Genomic DNA, 16,230 nt, shown 5'->3' with positions numbered 1-16,230 from the left:
GAGAAATGGCTCAGTGGTTAGCAGTGCTTGTTGATCTTGCAGAGGACCCAAATTTGGTTCCTACATCTGCCTGTAACTCCAGCTCCAGGGAGTCTGACACCCTCTTCTGCTCGCTCTCTCTCTCTCTCTCTCTCTCTCACACACACACACACACATCCATATTATCCTCAGTGTGCAGCATGCGTGAAGCCTGCACTGCTGTACCGTCACACAGAGTCACGCTGACATGGAAGTGAGAGAGGATGAGCACCTATTCAGGGGCTCCTGCGGACAGGCCCAGGAGCTTGGCTGAACATGCTGGGATATGGGAGGAGCCTGTGGAAAGGGGTGCTGCAAATCTGTCGTAGGTCACACTTTGGGGTGACATTTGTAGTGGACCAACCATGATGGGTTCGTACGTTCCAGGGTAGGGGCATGTGGACTAGAAATGCTAGCGGGAACAGAGATAGGAAAGAAACACAGAGACGTAGGATAGCGCCGGGAGGGCCACCCAGTGAATACTGAATCCACCTGCCTTTATGTTGTGCACGTTTTTATACCCCAATACAAAAGGGGCGGTGGGGGGGAAGAAGGCAAAAGACTGCTTTATCATGACACAAAGGACAACCAGAACAGTTACTACTCCGACACTTGAGACATTTAGCCATTATTTCGTGATATTTTGGGCAGGATATGCAGCAAATACACCCTAGACCAAGTATCCTGTAGGCAGGCACTCCCTGGGTCAAACCTGTCTTAAAATGAAGGAAGAGGAATAGGCTTGAATTCTCTGGCCTTTGGTCAGGGTGGAGCAGATTCACTTCTACGGGCCATCTTAATGTTTAACACACCAAGTGACCACACCCTAGGTCAGGGTTTCTTGTTTGTAGCCACACCCGTTGTCAATGAGTTTGAAAGAGCAGAAATAAAGTCAAACTCTCCAACCTTTAGTCAAGGTGGAACAGGCTCACATCTGTGGAACCTCACACAAACGGAGGCTCCATGAGGGCCAAAAGGTGCCAGGTGCAACTTCTGAACCAATTGGCAAAAGGAGAGAGAGGAAGAGAGACGCCTGTCACTGAGGGGCCCAGGCAGGTGCAAACCTGGCTGGATCCTAACCTAGCGTGTGTCGGGTCCCACCTGACATATTCATCCATGCTTGGGGGGGGGGGCAGCGTGTGGACTGAGAAAGAAACAGAGAAGAGACAGCTGATAGAGTCGGGAGGGCACTCAGTAAATACCGAGAGTCGCCTGGCGTTTATGTCTCATAGGCTTTGTACATCCCAATCCGAAAAGGAGGGGGAAGGCGAAAGACTTCTTTACCACGATACAAGGAACAAACAAAGTAATTACCTTCTCAATAAACATCGAGTAATCACATCCTAGGTCAAGGTGTCCTGTTAGAAGCCACACCTTAGGTCAAACCTCCTGTCATAACCTTTAAGGAGCAAGACTAGGTCTGAACTCTCTGACCTTTAGTCAAGGGGGACGGATCCACAAGTGTGGGCTGAGGTTTTTCCTCTCTCACCCTCTTCTGATTGTCTCTGCCAGCCAGGCTGGATTCAAATTCCTGGACTGAAATAACCCTTTCATCTCAGCCTCCTTAGTAGCTGGGGTGCAGACACATCCTACGTGCCCAGTGGCTTAGCTGTTTTCTATTGCCGGGACAAAACCCCTCCAGACCAATCCAGGGAAGAAAGGGTTATACAGAGCTTACACAGCCTCCAACCACAATCCACTGTGGATGGAGGGTGGGGCAGGGACCCGGAGGCAGGAGCTGAAGAAGAACCCAGAGTGCTGCTGCCTGCTGGCTTTCTCTTCATGGCTTGTTCAGCTCACTTTATAGAACTCAGGGCTACCTATCCAGGAGGACAATGATTACGATGGGCTGGTCTCTCCCACAGCAACAGTTAATCAAGAAACTGCCACACAGGCTCCCCTACCATCCTGTGCGATTGGGGAAATTTCTCAGCTGAATGTTCCTCTTCCCAGATAACCCTCGTTTGTGTCAAGATGACCAAAGCTCACCATCGCTGTTGACCCTTTGTCAATTTAACACACAGCACATCACTAGTAAACCATAAACTCTTCTTTCTTGTTTATTCCCAAGATCCCATGCTGATATTACAACACAAAACATAGTATAACTAAAAATCCTACCGCCTTTTAAAATCTGAAACACTTGGCCAGGCGGTGGTGGCGCACGCCTTTAATCCCAGCACTTGCAGGCCAGACGAGGGCACCAAATCTCATTACAGATGGTTGTGAGCCACCATGTGGTTGCTGGGAATTGAATCAGAACCTTTGGAGGAACAGACAGTGCTCTTAACTGCTGAGCCATCTCTCCAGCCCTGTACTCTTGTTTTTAAACTCCCCTTTAGATCTGTTGATTTATAGACTGGGAGTGGGGTGGGGATGGGAACCAGGTCAGAAAGGAAATCAAAAGTGTGGCCGGGCAGTGGTGGCGCACGCCTTTAATCCCAGCACTCGGGAGGCAGAGGCAGGCGGATCTCTGTGAGTTCGAGACCAGCCTGGTCTACAAGAGCTAGTTCCAGGACAGGCTCCAAAGCTACAGAGAAACCCTGTCTCGAAAAACCAAAAAAAAAAAAAAAAAAGTGTGGCTTTTCTGACCCTGGAAATAGGACATGGGAGGGTGAAAGTGGATATGGAATCTAAGTGAATTTGGGGACACAAAACTTGGGGAATACAAAGGGCACAGCATGGGTATGGCAGGCAAGGTGTTCGTTGGTCATGGTCTGTGTGTGTTATTTGGGGTATAGGGAATTCAGTACTCAGGGTTGTAGTAGATATATGGATTGGGGTACAGACATGGTGGTTTGAAGTATTGGGGTACCCTGGACTTATGCTGAGGCAGTCACCTGATTGCGTGGAAGGGTTGGAGTGCCCAGTGGTCAGCTTGGAGCTGTCCCTGGAAGAGGATGAACTGCATGGGACCGGCTTTGCCGTACCTGAGCTGAGGGTTGCGGGTAGGGCGGGCACAGGCCAAGTCTGTAAGATGAAACTTAGTCCTTGGGGGACACAGATTACCCTGTGATAATTGTCCATACAGACAAAGTAATCGTAGCAATAGAGCACTCAAGTGGGCCCCTTGGTCACCATGGAGAGAAGGGCCACTAAGGGAGGCCTATTTGATCCCGGAAGCGCCCCCCCCACCCCGCACTCTGCACCCTTAAGGGAGAAGAAGGCTGAACAGTGGCTCTAGACGTCACTTTTATTTTTCTCCGAAGTTCTTGGTTGGCCACAGACGATCCCAGGAGGCACAAGGGTCCCCGTTGGTGACAGGACATATTGAGTCTCAGCTTACTCTCAGCTCCTTCAGAATGGGGAGAAGTAACAATGGGGCTCTCTTCTTAGCTGAGTGTAGGGGCCCTGCTGTGCCAGAAAACTGAGCTGTGTAGGGCGGCCGCCCCTCCCTTCTTTTGCACCCCCCATTGTCCCCCCTAGGCTGCAGACTCCAAGGCTGCTTCCCCCTCCAGCTGCTGACATCCCGGTGCCACCCCCCAGGCTGCCCCTCCCACCCACTGCCACACACACATACACACTAGCTCACACACACATACATACTTGCACACACACACACTCACACACACATACATACACTCACACACACTTGTACATACATACACACTTGCACACACACACTCACACACACATACATATACTCACACACACTTGTACATACATACACACTTGCACACACATACACACACATACATTCGCTCACGCACACACATATACACATTTGCGCACACCCGCACCTGCTGACTCACTTGGGTGTGGGCGGATTGGTCAGGGTTGAAATTGCTTTCTTTAACTAACAGAGAAGAAGAGGACAGGGAGGAGGAGTGGTTAGAGGAGGGGAAGACTTGTCCCCTCAGGGGCTTAGGCACTGGTGGCTCCCCTGGGAAAGATTTAGATCAGGGTCCTGTCCCATGCATAAGTAATATCAATGAACCCAGAGAGCGGCAGGGGGTTGGCTGGGGTCCCAGTCCCAGTGGCCACTCTCATCCGGAATGTGGGTTACATCAGAGTCCTGGGCAGGCCTTAAGCTTTGGAGGGAAGGAATTTGGCGCTCCCACATCCTCAGCTCTGCCCCGCCCTCAAGATCCTAGTACCTCCACCCAGGTTACAGAGCCCACAGCTCTGCCCCGTGATGTCACGAACAGCAACTGAAGGTTCAGCAGCTCAAAGAGGTTGTGTGTCTGGAGGGGGGTTGAGAGAAAAAGCTGACATCCCTTTGCCTGTTTACCGGTCTCTGTGCCTGGTGAGCAAATTGCAATGTGCGATCTGACCACTAGGGGTAGCCAGAGTCCGTGTGAGGAGCTGGGTGAACCTCAGAGGGAAGGAACCTGGTGGTCCACCATTAACCAGCCTCCCCCATCAGGCCTCTACCTCCACCCCCACTCTCTAACTCTCCGTTTACCTCATGTAGGGAGGTCTCTGGCGACAGCTGCAGGGTCACTGGTTGTATGGGGCAGCCACCAGCCAAGATGTCCTGGAGACAGGGCTGGGAATAGGAGAAAGGACTATGGGGGCTTGGGCGAGCCACCAGCTGCTAGATCCTGATCTCCAAACTCCTCTCTCTAAGAGATTAGCCATCTCCTCCCTTCACAGCCCTGCTCACACCCCCACCCTGTCCCCACACCTGGCAGGGGGACCCACCTGTTGGCCTGGAGCCCAGGAAGCTGTCTCCGTCTGAAGGGCTTGCACCAAGTGAGTCCTCTTTACAACGCCCACCAGGGTCTGAGACTCTAGGCAGTGCAGAGGGAGGGACATGTAATGAACACAGACATCACATTCGCTGAGCACCTACTATGTGCCAAGACCATGCAGGGTGCCCTCATGTCTGAGGAAACTTACAGAGAGCGCATGTGGTCTTTCAGAATCCTTATCACCCCATTTATGGAAGGGGAAACTGAGGCTCTGGTGGGCTAACTGCTGCCCTAAACCATTCAGCTTCCACATGGACGGGGCAGCTGAGGGCATCTAGGCAAGGCTGCCAGTGGGTCAGTGGGTATTCTGATAACCTCACCCCCCATTTTAGGAGGGGGAAGCTGGGGACATCAGCCTTTGGGCAGTTGGGCTTTCTCTTCTGTTTTCAGTCCAGTTGCTTAAAATCTGAGTCAGCTCAGTGGAAGGGTGAGCCCTGAGGCTCACTGTCACCTGAGATCCTACTGAGTGCTGGTCCTACTGAGTGCTGAGGCTAAGCCAGCCTGGCTAGCTTGGACATATGCTGGGCATCTACGGGCATCGTGGGAGTTGGTGGGCATTCTTCACCGAGGGTCCAGTTTGATATTTTCTCTTCTCTTTTTTTTAAAGATTTATTTATTTATTATGTATACAATGTTCTGTATGTATGTATGCTTGCTGGTCAGAAGAGGGCACCAGATCTTACTACAGATGGCTGTGAGCCACCATGTGGTTACTGGGAATTGAACTCAGGACCTCTGGAAGAGCAGTCAATGCTCTTAACCTCTGAGCCATCTCTCCAGCCTGATATTTTCTCTTCTCTCCAGGAAATAAAAACCCTGGGAGTAGCCTGGCAGTGGTGGTACATGCCTTTAATCCCAGCACTCAGGAGGCAGGTGGATCTCTGAGTTCAAGGTCAGCCTGGTCTACAGAGTTCCAAGACAGCCAGGGCTACACAGAGAAATTCTGTCTCGAAACATTCCCCCACCAAAAAACAAAACAAACAAAAAACAAAAAAAAAACAAAAACAAAAAAACAAAAAGCAACTTGAACTAGACATGGCTGTAACTCAGTAGCAGAAGTCTTGCTTGGCATGCATGAGGCCCTGGATTCAGTCCCTAACACCACAAACATTCGCTGAGCACCTACTATGTGCCGAGACCATGCAGGGTACCCTCATGTCTGAGGAAACTTACAGAGAGCGCATGTGGTCTTTCAGAATCCTTATCACCCCATTTACGGAAGGGGAAACTGAGGCTCTGGTGGGCTAACTGCTGCCCTAAACCATTCAGCTTTCACACTTCGTAACTAGGTAACACAATAGAAAGTGCCCCTCTCTCATTTTAGAAACCAACTCCTTCCTGGGTGGACTGTGGGGATCCAGAGCCAGGGTCTGTCTCAGTGGAAGTTCTGTGACCCAAACCAATTCTCGGAGGTGATGCCTCTTGGCAGGGCCCTCCTTACGTGAAATAAGTAAATACATGTTTGCCGTGATCTCTCCCGTGATGCTAAAGTCGTCCCATTAGTGAAGGGCGAAGCTTCTGATGTTTGTGCGGGAACCCATGGAGACCTCCATATTTTCATACAAGGACCCTGTAGTTCATGGAGCTCGAGAGGTACGTCCACCACTCTTTCCCTGGTTGAGGACTGACTTTATTCTTCTTGGTGGGGGCATACAGGTGACCATGCTGTGCCTGTTGCTCACTGCTCAAGGGCAAGTAAGCACCAGACTCCAACAATCTGCCGAGTGTGCACCTCACCTCGTTTGCAGAGAGGGGACACATGGATGGATAGGTGCCCTGGTGGTGCTCAGGTAGCTCCTCCCCTACTTGGGTTATACCTCTCCACTTAGGTAATATGCTTTCTGAACTGGAGAAGGTGCTCAGGATAGATCCCCGCTAAGACTTAATGCCATTCAAAAAGGCAACTGAAAGTGGGGAGTGGGGGAGGGGGACGGCACTCCGGTCAGAAAGGAAGCTTCTGGAAGACCCTAGCAGTAGCCCTGTTGTCTGTGTTAGCACACGAGGCCTGGTTCCCAGAATCCAAAGAACCAGCCCCGGGCCACCTTACAAGCACCCCTCATGTTGAGTTTAAACACATCACCCTACTTTCTCTAGCAGAAGTGGTCTTTAGGTCCATTTTCTCCACGAAGAAATAAAACTCGGAGAAATTAAGGGTCTAGCACCAGGTCACACAGCCACCCAATTGCAGCGCCTGGGTTAGGGAGCGGATCTGACGTCATGCTTGCCCTTGCTGCCCAACACTCAGGGCCTTGGAAGAATAGCGGAAGGAAGCCTAGCCCCTTCTCTCAGGCAGCCGCCTTCTCCTCGCAGCCGCTACAGACCTGTAGTCTCCACCAGCGGGTACTGGGTCACATCTGTGGAGATCACAATCCTGATCACCTCCTCCAGGGGCATGTCCTTGGCCAGCGTGGTAAGGGTGCAGTTCATGAAGTCATCCACAGTCACTGGGTAGGAGCTGTGGGCAGAGGTGGATACCGGTCAGGCCCTGGGATGGGGAGATGCCGGCCCCTGGGACAAGGCAGAGTCATCCTAAGGAGCCTTACTGGGAGAGACCTATGTTTCTCTAGGATGGGTTTGTAGGGGTCCATAGGTTCTACATCAGTGGCTCTCAGCTGTGCTAACACTGCTAACTGTTCCTTGCGCTGTGGTGGACCCCAACCATATTTTTTTCTGTTTTTTTTCAGGACAGGGTTTCTCTGTCCTGGAACTCATTCTATAGACAAGGCTGACCTCAAACTCACAGAGATCCACCTGCCTCTGCCTCCTGAGTGCTGGAATTAAAGGTATATACCATCACTGCCCAGCTAAAACCATAGGTAACTTTTCTATTATTATTATTTACTTTTATTTTATGTACATTGGTGTTTTGCCTGCAAGTAAGTCTATGTGAGAGTCAGATCTTGGAGTTACAGACAGTTGTTAGCTGTCACGTGGGTGCTGAGATTTGAACTTGGGCCCTTTGGGAAAGTAATCAGTGCCCTTAATCGCTGAGCCATCTTTCCAGCTCTAAATCATGTGTATCTTAAAGGTGGGGAAACTGAGACTTGTTTGGAGTTGTACCTTGGACTCAGTGACTCTTGAAGCCTTTGAGTTGTGCCGCTTTGGGGACGGAAGATGCTAGGGTACACAGTCAGTCTGGTCAAGAAAGGACCTCAGGGCCCATTTGCATGCCCACCACACAGAAAGGCCATCAGAGCAGGGGTAGGGAGGAGAAGAACCTCCCTGACCTGGTGCTCATTCCCTATCAGCCTTGCCTGATAAGACCTAGGTCCTCACCTAGCCCATGGGGCTCTGGGGATGTCGAGGTCTAGAGGGCAGTTATGTATCAGCCTGACACCTATACAGTTCAAAGTCAGCTGTGCTGCTGTTTTCCGGGGTCCCTCCACCCCCAGACTACTGGGCATCATCACTTCATCAGCCAGCTCAAGGCTCACCCAATCTTGCGGCCACGAATCCACGGCAGGTATGGCAGTTTCTTGACGATGATGGTGCCATCGTAGAAAGAGGGCTGACAGCTCTGGGAGATGGCATTGGCCGCCAGCACTGCCATCAGCACAGGTAATGCATGAACCATCTGCCCGGTCAGCTCAAAGACCAGCAGCGCCGTGGAGATGCTGTGGGTCACTGCTCCTGAGAAGGCAGCAGCTCCTGCAGGGACAGAGCCACGGTGGGTGACTCAGGCCAGGAGCCAACTCACCCAGGGGGCAAGGTGGGCATAGTATGACCATGGTGAGGCCCAGCAATGTGTAAAGAGCATGTCCTGGCAACTGTCAGGAGTACCTGGTCATGGCAAGAGGAAAGGGATTCAGAGCAGGTGGCGGATGGGGAGGAAAAAAAAAAAAAAAAACAAAAAACAAGAGAAAGCTGGAAGGCTTGAGGGGAAGGAACGGCTCAGGGGGTGGACAGACCTGCGGAGGAGTGGGGACACATTGGGCAGATCAGTGACTACTATGCACTTCTCCTGTTGCAATCAAATCCACGAGGTCTGCCCACCTCCTGATCCCAGGTCCACTCACCTGCCAGAGCATAGGCTCCAGGCATGATGGGATTGACCTCACCTCCAACCATGATGCCCTCTGGGAAGGCAACAGACAAGGCTTCTCCCAAGAGGCGCCCGGTGGCAGCTCCTGCCGCAGATTCAGGGTGAAGGAAATAGCCATGCTGACCTGATCCCCCCAAGGCCCTCAGACCCTGCCCCATCCCCAGTACCACTTTGGGAGGGAGATAGTATGGGAAAGCCATGGCCCTCATGCCCCTGAACCTTCTCGGACCTTTGGGACCCCAATCTTACCATAGATAAATACGGGCAAGAAGTACCCAGCGGGGATGGGGATGGTGGTCGCCAGGATCAGCATCCAGAACTGCAGAGAGGTTGGACCCACATGGCGGGAGTTAGAAGCAAACAGGAGGGCATAGATAAAGGGAGGGATGGGAGGCCCCCAGGCCAGGGCCCACGGCAGCTCCGGCACTAGAGGTGACACCAAGCAGGGGCAGGGGAAAGAGCCAAGCAATCCTCAGTAAAGCACCCACTGGGTGTGAGCACATGCCAGTGGGTTCCTCTCCTCGCTCAGGCTGACCTTTAGCAGAGGGCAACTATTCCATCTCCAAGAGTAATGGGTACCAGGGTCTGTGTGTAACTGTGCCTGACTGCTTCAGCCTGGTCCCTGAAATCCATGTGGCGGAAGGAGAAGACTGACTTCTGTAAGTTGACCTCTGACCCCTACATTATACTATGGCGCGCTGGCATGCACTCAAGTGCACAAACTCATGCACACACACACACACACACACACACACAGTTTTGTAAGGAATAAGGGAACTAGTTGTCATGGGTCATGACTGTCACCCAGCACCTGGGAGACTGAGAGAGGAGGAGCACAAGTCACAGGCCTGGACTACATAATGAGGCTGCACCCCTCAAATGAAGGAGGAGGAGGAAGGGAACGGGGGAGCAATTGAGGCTGGGAGGGTTTCTGAGGGGTGCAATGGGCCAGGGTCAGATCAGCAACCTGGACGTAGGAGGCAGGGCTCCAGGCTTCAGCTCAGGAAGCACCTCCTCCCACCCAGGACTGGCCATCACCTTCATGACCAGAAAGAAGACTAGTGTCCCAAAGACAGTCAGCTGCGGGTGGCACCATTCCAGCCACAGGTTCTGGGGATCTGGCTCCGCTGGCCAGGATGGGGATGAGTTCTTGGTCATCAAGGCCCATGAGTTGTTGTCAAACAGTGTCTCCAAATGCTCCTCCATGGACAGCTGGGGCAGAGGCAGCGGCAGGTCAGCCTGTCCCCATCCATTCTGCTCTCCATCTGAGCCTCAACTACCATACCCCTTCCCAGTTAGTGACTCTGAGGATGGCTCTGCCATTGCCCAGCTACACCTTGTCATCTGAAAAATGGCCTGCAGACATCTTCCTTGGGTAGTTTCAAGGGGATTGGGTGAAAAAGTATACATGGAGGGGCCACAGATGAGGGTTTTCTATTGCCACCGCCAAACTTGGTGCGCCTTACCCGGGAAGCCATGAAGCGGCCCACACCGGGTGGATAGGTGACGGAGGCCAGGACCAGGGCAGCCAGAGCAGCGTACAAGGGCTTGCTGTGGGGGAATGAGAGTCCCAGTTTCCTCCTCTCCTTCCCCACATCCTTGGGGTCCACACCGAAGAAAGGACTACAGAGGAGGAAGGGGGAAACTTGCAGATGCCCTCCCCACAAGAAGACAGGTGGACTGAGGCCAGGAGACCTGGTGCGAGATGGGGAGGGGCTGGGGGAGAGTTTGGGACAGAAAGGGCCTGGGATGCTGGCCTAGGGCATAAGGAATGCTAAAGGCAGGTGTGTGTACTTGAGGTTGAGAGAGGAGAGGATCGGGGAGGGGGATGTGAATTCAGGGCTCAGAAAGACTCAGTGAGGGGCTTAATTTTCACATAAGTGGGACAGTGGCTGTACGACTTGACGGGAACACAGCCAGGTGTGAGCTAGGAGGAGCGTTGGGCGATTAATGGAAAGAAGGGTTCGGTAAAAGGGGTGGGTCTTTATAGGAGGTAGGAGTGGGCCAGCCTCTGAGAGGCCCAGCCTACCTAGTGGCTAGCAGTTTGGACGTGAACCCATTGGCCTTGAGGAAGAATAAGAATGATCGCTGGCAGAAATTGTACCCGCAGCTCAGAATGCCACAGATAGCCCTGGAAGCAGAAGTGGGGGTGAGGCCAAAATGGGGGTGAAGCCAGAACCACTTTAGTTTGCGTGTGGCTTTCAGGGTTTGGGGCCCCACTCACCCCAGGGCCACAAAAAAGAAGATCTCTGGTAAATCAAAAGGTATGTCCACCCGGAAGCTGGTCTTGTAGATGGAGGTAATGGTCTCTGGGGAGAGAGGGAAGTAAGTGGGAATCCAATGCCAGCCTTCCCACACAAACCCAGTCTCAGAATAACCCAGGCAAGGGCAGACAGCGTCCGACCCAACCCCCAAATTTTCCTGCAATTCTAGGGACCTGGCTAGTGTCCCAGCCAGACTCAACACCTCCAGCCCTTAGGGTTCTCCGCCCACCCCACCCACCCCTGCTTAACGCAGGTCAGACCCTGTATCCTCTTAGAAGGACAGAGAAGAGAAGGGAGGAGTGGACGGGGAGGAAGAGGGAGGAGTCGCAGAAGAGGAAGGGTGGAGACCAAGTCCCAATATGAGGCTCACCCTGCTCACTGCTGAAGACCGCCAGAAGGCGGAACATGAAGGCCCCGCAGGTGGCAGCGAAGAAGCCCCTCCAGTAATCCCAGACGGAGAAGTGAGAGGACATGACCTCGATGCTGAACAGGACACCTAGGGGACACACAGCTCAGGGGACCGTTATCCCCTGGCTGCAGGACACAGAGTGTGCATGCATGTGTGAGTGCGTGTGTGTGTGTGTGTGTGTGTGTGTGTGTGTGTGTGTAGGAGCTCTCACCGCTGAAGGGGGCTGCAAAGACCGTGGCCACGCCCACTGCTGCTCCTGCCACCAGCATTTCCATTTTCTTGGTCTTGCTCTGGGAAGAACAGTATCCTGGGCTCAGCTCTCTAAACCCCTTCCCCAAGGAGACCCAACCCCGTGCTTCTCACCTCAGACTCCCCGATGATTTTGGTGCGCACATGGCCCAGGTAAGCCGCGGTGATCACACTTAGGTGCACAAAGGGGCCCTGCAGGGTGAGGCAGTACTGTGCTGCTGGGGATGCTGCACCCTACCTCCCAACCCTTCCACTTCCTCCTCTCCTCTTCTGTTTTCCTCCTCTTCCCCTTCCTTCTCCCCTCCACTCCCACCTCCTTCTCTTTCTTCTTCCTTCTTAGGGCCTAAGGAACAAAGGCACAAACCTTGCCCAGCAATGGACCACATCACATCCCTGTCCTAACCCTCCACCAACCACTCCAAGATGGTTTTTTGTCACATTTGAGGACCTGGATGTGCTCCCCCAAGGCTGGGCTCACCAAATTTAGGCTAGTTATACTGTGGAATATGGAAAAGGGCAGCACAATAGGATGGTAGGTGGGCCCCCATGTCTGTACCAGCTTTCCCAGGAAGATGGTACTGCCTGTTGCCAAGGTACAGGAAAGGCCTGCCACCTTGGCCCCAAAGTTCTTGATGTCGAGGTAATCCTCCAAGATCACACCAGACAAGATGGTTTTCACCTCTGGGATCCCAGACCCTGGTCCAGATAGGTAGCGAACAGACGGAGAGAGAGTCTGCATTAATTCTGTGTGTACCCTGTGTGCACAGCATTCTTGGGGCACTTTCTTAGGGAGCCCCTCTTGTGCAGTTGTTCCTTCTGAATTAAAACATTCCCTCCTAGAGTAGGGAAAGAGGATGGCTAAGATCCAAGAAATAAACTGGTTATGGTGGCACACGCCTTTAATCCTAGCAGTCAGGAAGCAGAGGCAGGCAGCAGATCTCCAAGAGTTCGAGGTCAGCCTGGTATATGTACCATCGAGAACTATATAATAAGACCCTGGCTTTAATTTTTTTTCCTTTCATTTTTCATGTAATAAACTCATAAGGTACAGGAAACTCCTGAAACTCACAGGATTCACAAGGTTCCTCCCCCAGGGTTTAATCAGCACCAACAATTGCAGGGGAGCGACGATGTTCTGCCGGTTGGTAGAACTGCCTATAAGGCTCACTTTTCACCAGTTGCCGCCCATGCTGGGGTGGGCTTTTCATTGATGCTCAAGCTTTCAAAGCACCCTTACTCTCTCTGTAAGTCCAATTTGTTTATTATGCATAGGGTGTTCTGCCTGCATGTATGCCTGCAGGCCAGAAGAGGGCACCAGATCTCATTATAGATGGTTGTGAGCCACCCTGTAGTTGCTGGCAATTGAACTCAGGACCTCTTTGGTTTTTCGGAGACAGGGTTTCTCTGTGGCTTTGGAGCCTGTCCTGGAACTTGCTCTTGTAGACCAGGCTGGTCTCGAACTCACAGAGATCCGCCTGCCTCTGCCTCCCGAGTGCTGGGATTAAAGGTGTGCGCCACCATCGCCCGGCTGAACTCAGGACCTCTGGAAGAGCAGCCAGTGTTCTTAACCTCTGAGCCATCTCTCCAGCCCAACTCATGGTTTGCTTAATATGGACTCATTGCTTTTGTCTGTTGTTGGTCCTCTACATGGGATGAGCACGTTTGTGTCTCCCCAGAAAAAGTTACAAAAACAGCCTCATACCCCTATGAATAGGATTCATAACAGTTGCCAGAAGAAGAAATTGGGGGTTGGATGTACTCTCAAGATTTCCCCCCAGACTGTAGCTGGAGGTAGCTCCAGAGTCCTAGGGAATCTGGCCATTGGCTATAGTCCTGAAGGGGAACCAACCCTCCTTCTTGGCCCAGAGGAGCCCAGGGAAGTCAGATAGAGTGGGTGATGTACCGGGTCCCCTGCTGTCCCTCTCCTTGTGTGACTTTGGGTAAGTGGCCTGGCTTTTCCAAGCCTGCTTCCTCAGCAGGATGTGAAAAGATTAGGACTCATGGGGACCACAGAACAAGGTGGGTTGGCCAGAGACCGGGTGTCCATGACTCACCTCCAGAGGAGGGCGTGATGCTCTGTGAGAAGCCAGAGGAGAAGGACAGGAGGGCCACAGGGTACACAGTCCAGGAGAGATACCGGAGCAGGTGACCGTCCCCAATCTCTCTGTACAGCCACTTGTGCGCTGGAGATGCCCAGCAGTCAGCAAGCCCCCCAGAGCCTCTACAGCCCTGGGGCGGGGTGGTCAGACTTTTGTGCCCACTTACAGCCTAGGAAAAGGCTCAAGACCACCCAGTGAGAAGTGGAAGAGAAAACTGTGCCTGGGGTCAAGGGCCATTGAGCTGAGAGGAAGGAGGGCGAGAAGGAACAGGGGTGGCCAAGCTCAGTTTAGAGGGGCTCCACCCTCTCTGTGTAGTTGAGATAATGGAGTCCCAGCAGGGCACAGAACCTGCCCAGAGACACACAGCAAGTCAAGGGCCAAGTGAGGCTCAAGTTCAGGCCTGGTCACTCACAGCCTTTTCCCTCCCCCGCTGCCCCTGGTGGTCCAGCAGGTATCCCAAGCACATATAGGAACCCCATTGCTCTGCAGGGGCGTGCATGCGGAGGGGGCCTTACCTCTGACCACGCTCCTGACAGCAATGTTCATGGCATAGCTGATCAGAGCCATGAGCACCCCATGGGCCATCAGGAAGTACCAGTCCTCGCCCACACGGAACAGCCGCTCTTTCAGCCACTCCAGGGTCCCTGGGCAGGACACTGGGGTCACAGCTCCTCCCCTGGGAGATGCTCAGGCTCTGAGCAGGAAGGACCAGGCAAGACAGGGTAGGACTCCCAGGGCTGAGGTTCAGATGAAGAGGGACTCTACCTCACAGGAGGATCCAGTATGATTTGTGGCAAGCATGTGAGCACCACGCCTGTATCCTACAGAAGGCCCTTGACCTCCCCTGCCCCATCTCCTCCCAGAGGGCACGGCAGGGAGGGGTGCCCAGCTGCATCCCTAGGCACCAACTGCCAGCTCTACCTCGAAGCTCAGCCCCTCTAGCTGTGTCCACCAGTGTCTAGACCTGTGTTCTTTCTGGGGTCCCTGCTTTCTTTGTCCTCCAGCTACACAGACAGGTGCAAGGTGAACATGCAGATCCTTCCCCCTTGCCACCCAAGAGATTGCACGTGTCATTGGGAGCACACAGAAGCAGGGAGGATGCTCTTGGGGGGGGGATGCTCTTGGGCCTAGGGGAAGTGTGGTTCTGTGTGGACTCCAAGGGGGGGACCCAGTTCTTACCCTGGATGCTTCTGCGGACGCGTGGACATGGACCCCACAGCTCTTGCAGAGTCACTGGCTTCCCAGAGGAGCCCTCACGGAGCCCCACCAGTTCCTCCATTCTTTCTCTGATGACAGGTAGACAGTTGCTTGGTGAGCCACTGTGCACCTGTGCCCCACTTCTAGAATAATCCAATGTACTCTGATTCTTTTTTTTTTTTTTTTTTTTTTGGTTTTTCGAGACAGGGTTTCTCTGTAGCTTTGGAGCCTGTCCTGGAACTAGCTCTTGTAGACCAGGCTGGTCTCGAACTCACAGAGATCCGCCTGCCTCTGCCTCCCGAGTGCTGGGATTAAAGGCGTGCGCCACCGCCGCCCGGCTTGTACTCTGATTCTTAAATACAAGGGAAAGCCGTGTGTATTGTGCATGCACATGCTCCCACATGACCCATAGGGGTTTTGTGTGTACGAAAGTTCTGTCTTATATGCAAGGTGCTCATTTTATAGGGTCCTTCCACGCCCAGAAGGCCTAATCAGAACCAATTCCCTGTTTTAACTCCCTCTACTACCCCCTGAGACACTAGACTGTTTCTACTACTCAGAGTGGTCATTTGCCCAGGGATAGCCTGTCCCCAAGGGCAGCTGTGATGTCCTATAGCCATCCTCTGGAGACCAGAAGAACCCCCCCCCCAAAGTCCTGAAGGAGATCCTTGCAGGCAAAGACCTCAAGGTTCCATACCCTCCCTCTCCACGTCTACACTGGCCCTGGCAGGTGCTGTCCAAGCCCGTGCCCCACTTAGCACCCAGCTGTCCCTCACCTGACAGAGCGTCCTGCTGAAGGCCCTCGGACACAGCCTCTTTGTTTGCAACACCTGTGCACCTGGACGGTGTGCCCTCCACCAATCAAAACCTTCCCTCCCTCCCCTCCTGGGGTTAAGGAAGCCATTAAGAATGTCCTTGAGAAACTGGTCAGAACTCACCAGACTGACTGACCAGGAAGCTGCAGAGGAGTCAGGAGGGGTGGATTTCCTCAGCTAGAGAGCTAGGCAACAAGAGCCAGCGAGTGCTCTTGCTGTGGTCCCTGGGGCCTCCTGGGGTCTGGACCTGGGAACAGCAGCCTCTGACCGTGCAGGAGGGTAAGAGTCCTCTGCTGTAGCTGAGCCTCAGGGTCTGGACTCTCGGCTGGACACGGAAAGGGGCTTCAAAGTATAAGGGGGAGGAGGGACGGGGTACAGCAGAAGGCACATGGGTACAGCGCAACGGGGTCACCGTGGCTAGTCCCACAATGCTCAGAACTGCC

At 53.1% G+C, this 16,230-nt stretch overlaps 1 protein-coding gene across 3 annotated transcripts; it reads right to left on the bottom strand.

Annotated features, from left to right (window-relative positions):
• Window positions 1-3,766: 3,766 nt before the first annotated feature.
• LOC119816934 (chloride channel protein ClC-Kb) lies at window positions 3,767-15,054 on the bottom strand. Of its 3 annotated transcripts, XM_038334018.1 has the most exons (19): window positions 14,955-15,054; window positions 14,291-14,419; window positions 13,731-13,859; window positions 12,233-12,372; window positions 11,791-11,868; window positions 11,639-11,717; window positions 11,389-11,514; window positions 10,979-11,063; window positions 10,784-10,885; window positions 10,221-10,305; window positions 9,793-9,966; window positions 9,004-9,073; window positions 8,729-8,839; window positions 8,147-8,360; window positions 7,034-7,167; window positions 4,663-4,751; window positions 4,424-4,507; window positions 4,116-4,202; window positions 3,767-3,814 (listed from the first exon to the last, which is right to left on the bottom strand). In XM_038334018.1, the coding sequence occupies exons 1-19, from the start codon at window positions 15,052-15,054 to the stop codon at window positions 3,767-3,769; spliced, it is 2,064 nt and encodes a 687-aa protein (XP_038189946.1). The 3 variants fall into 3 exon arrangements, with proteins under 3 accessions (XP_038189946.1, XP_038189947.1, XP_038189948.1); XM_038334019.1 differs by lacking the exon at window positions 13,731-13,859; XM_038334020.1 differs by lacking the exon at window positions 13,731-13,859 and having other exon boundaries at window positions 12,233-12,355; window positions 14,310-14,419.
• Between the last annotated feature and the right edge of the window lie 1,176 nt (window positions 15,055-16,230).

The sequence above is a fragment of the Arvicola amphibius genome, chromosome 6 (genome assembly GCF_903992535.2).
Source record: "Arvicola amphibius chromosome 6, mArvAmp1.2, whole genome shotgun sequence".
In the NCBI taxonomy this organism is placed as follows: Eukaryota; Metazoa; Chordata; class Mammalia; order Rodentia; family Cricetidae; genus Arvicola; species Arvicola amphibius.
This window is presented reverse-complemented; position numbering and strand designations above follow the sequence as displayed.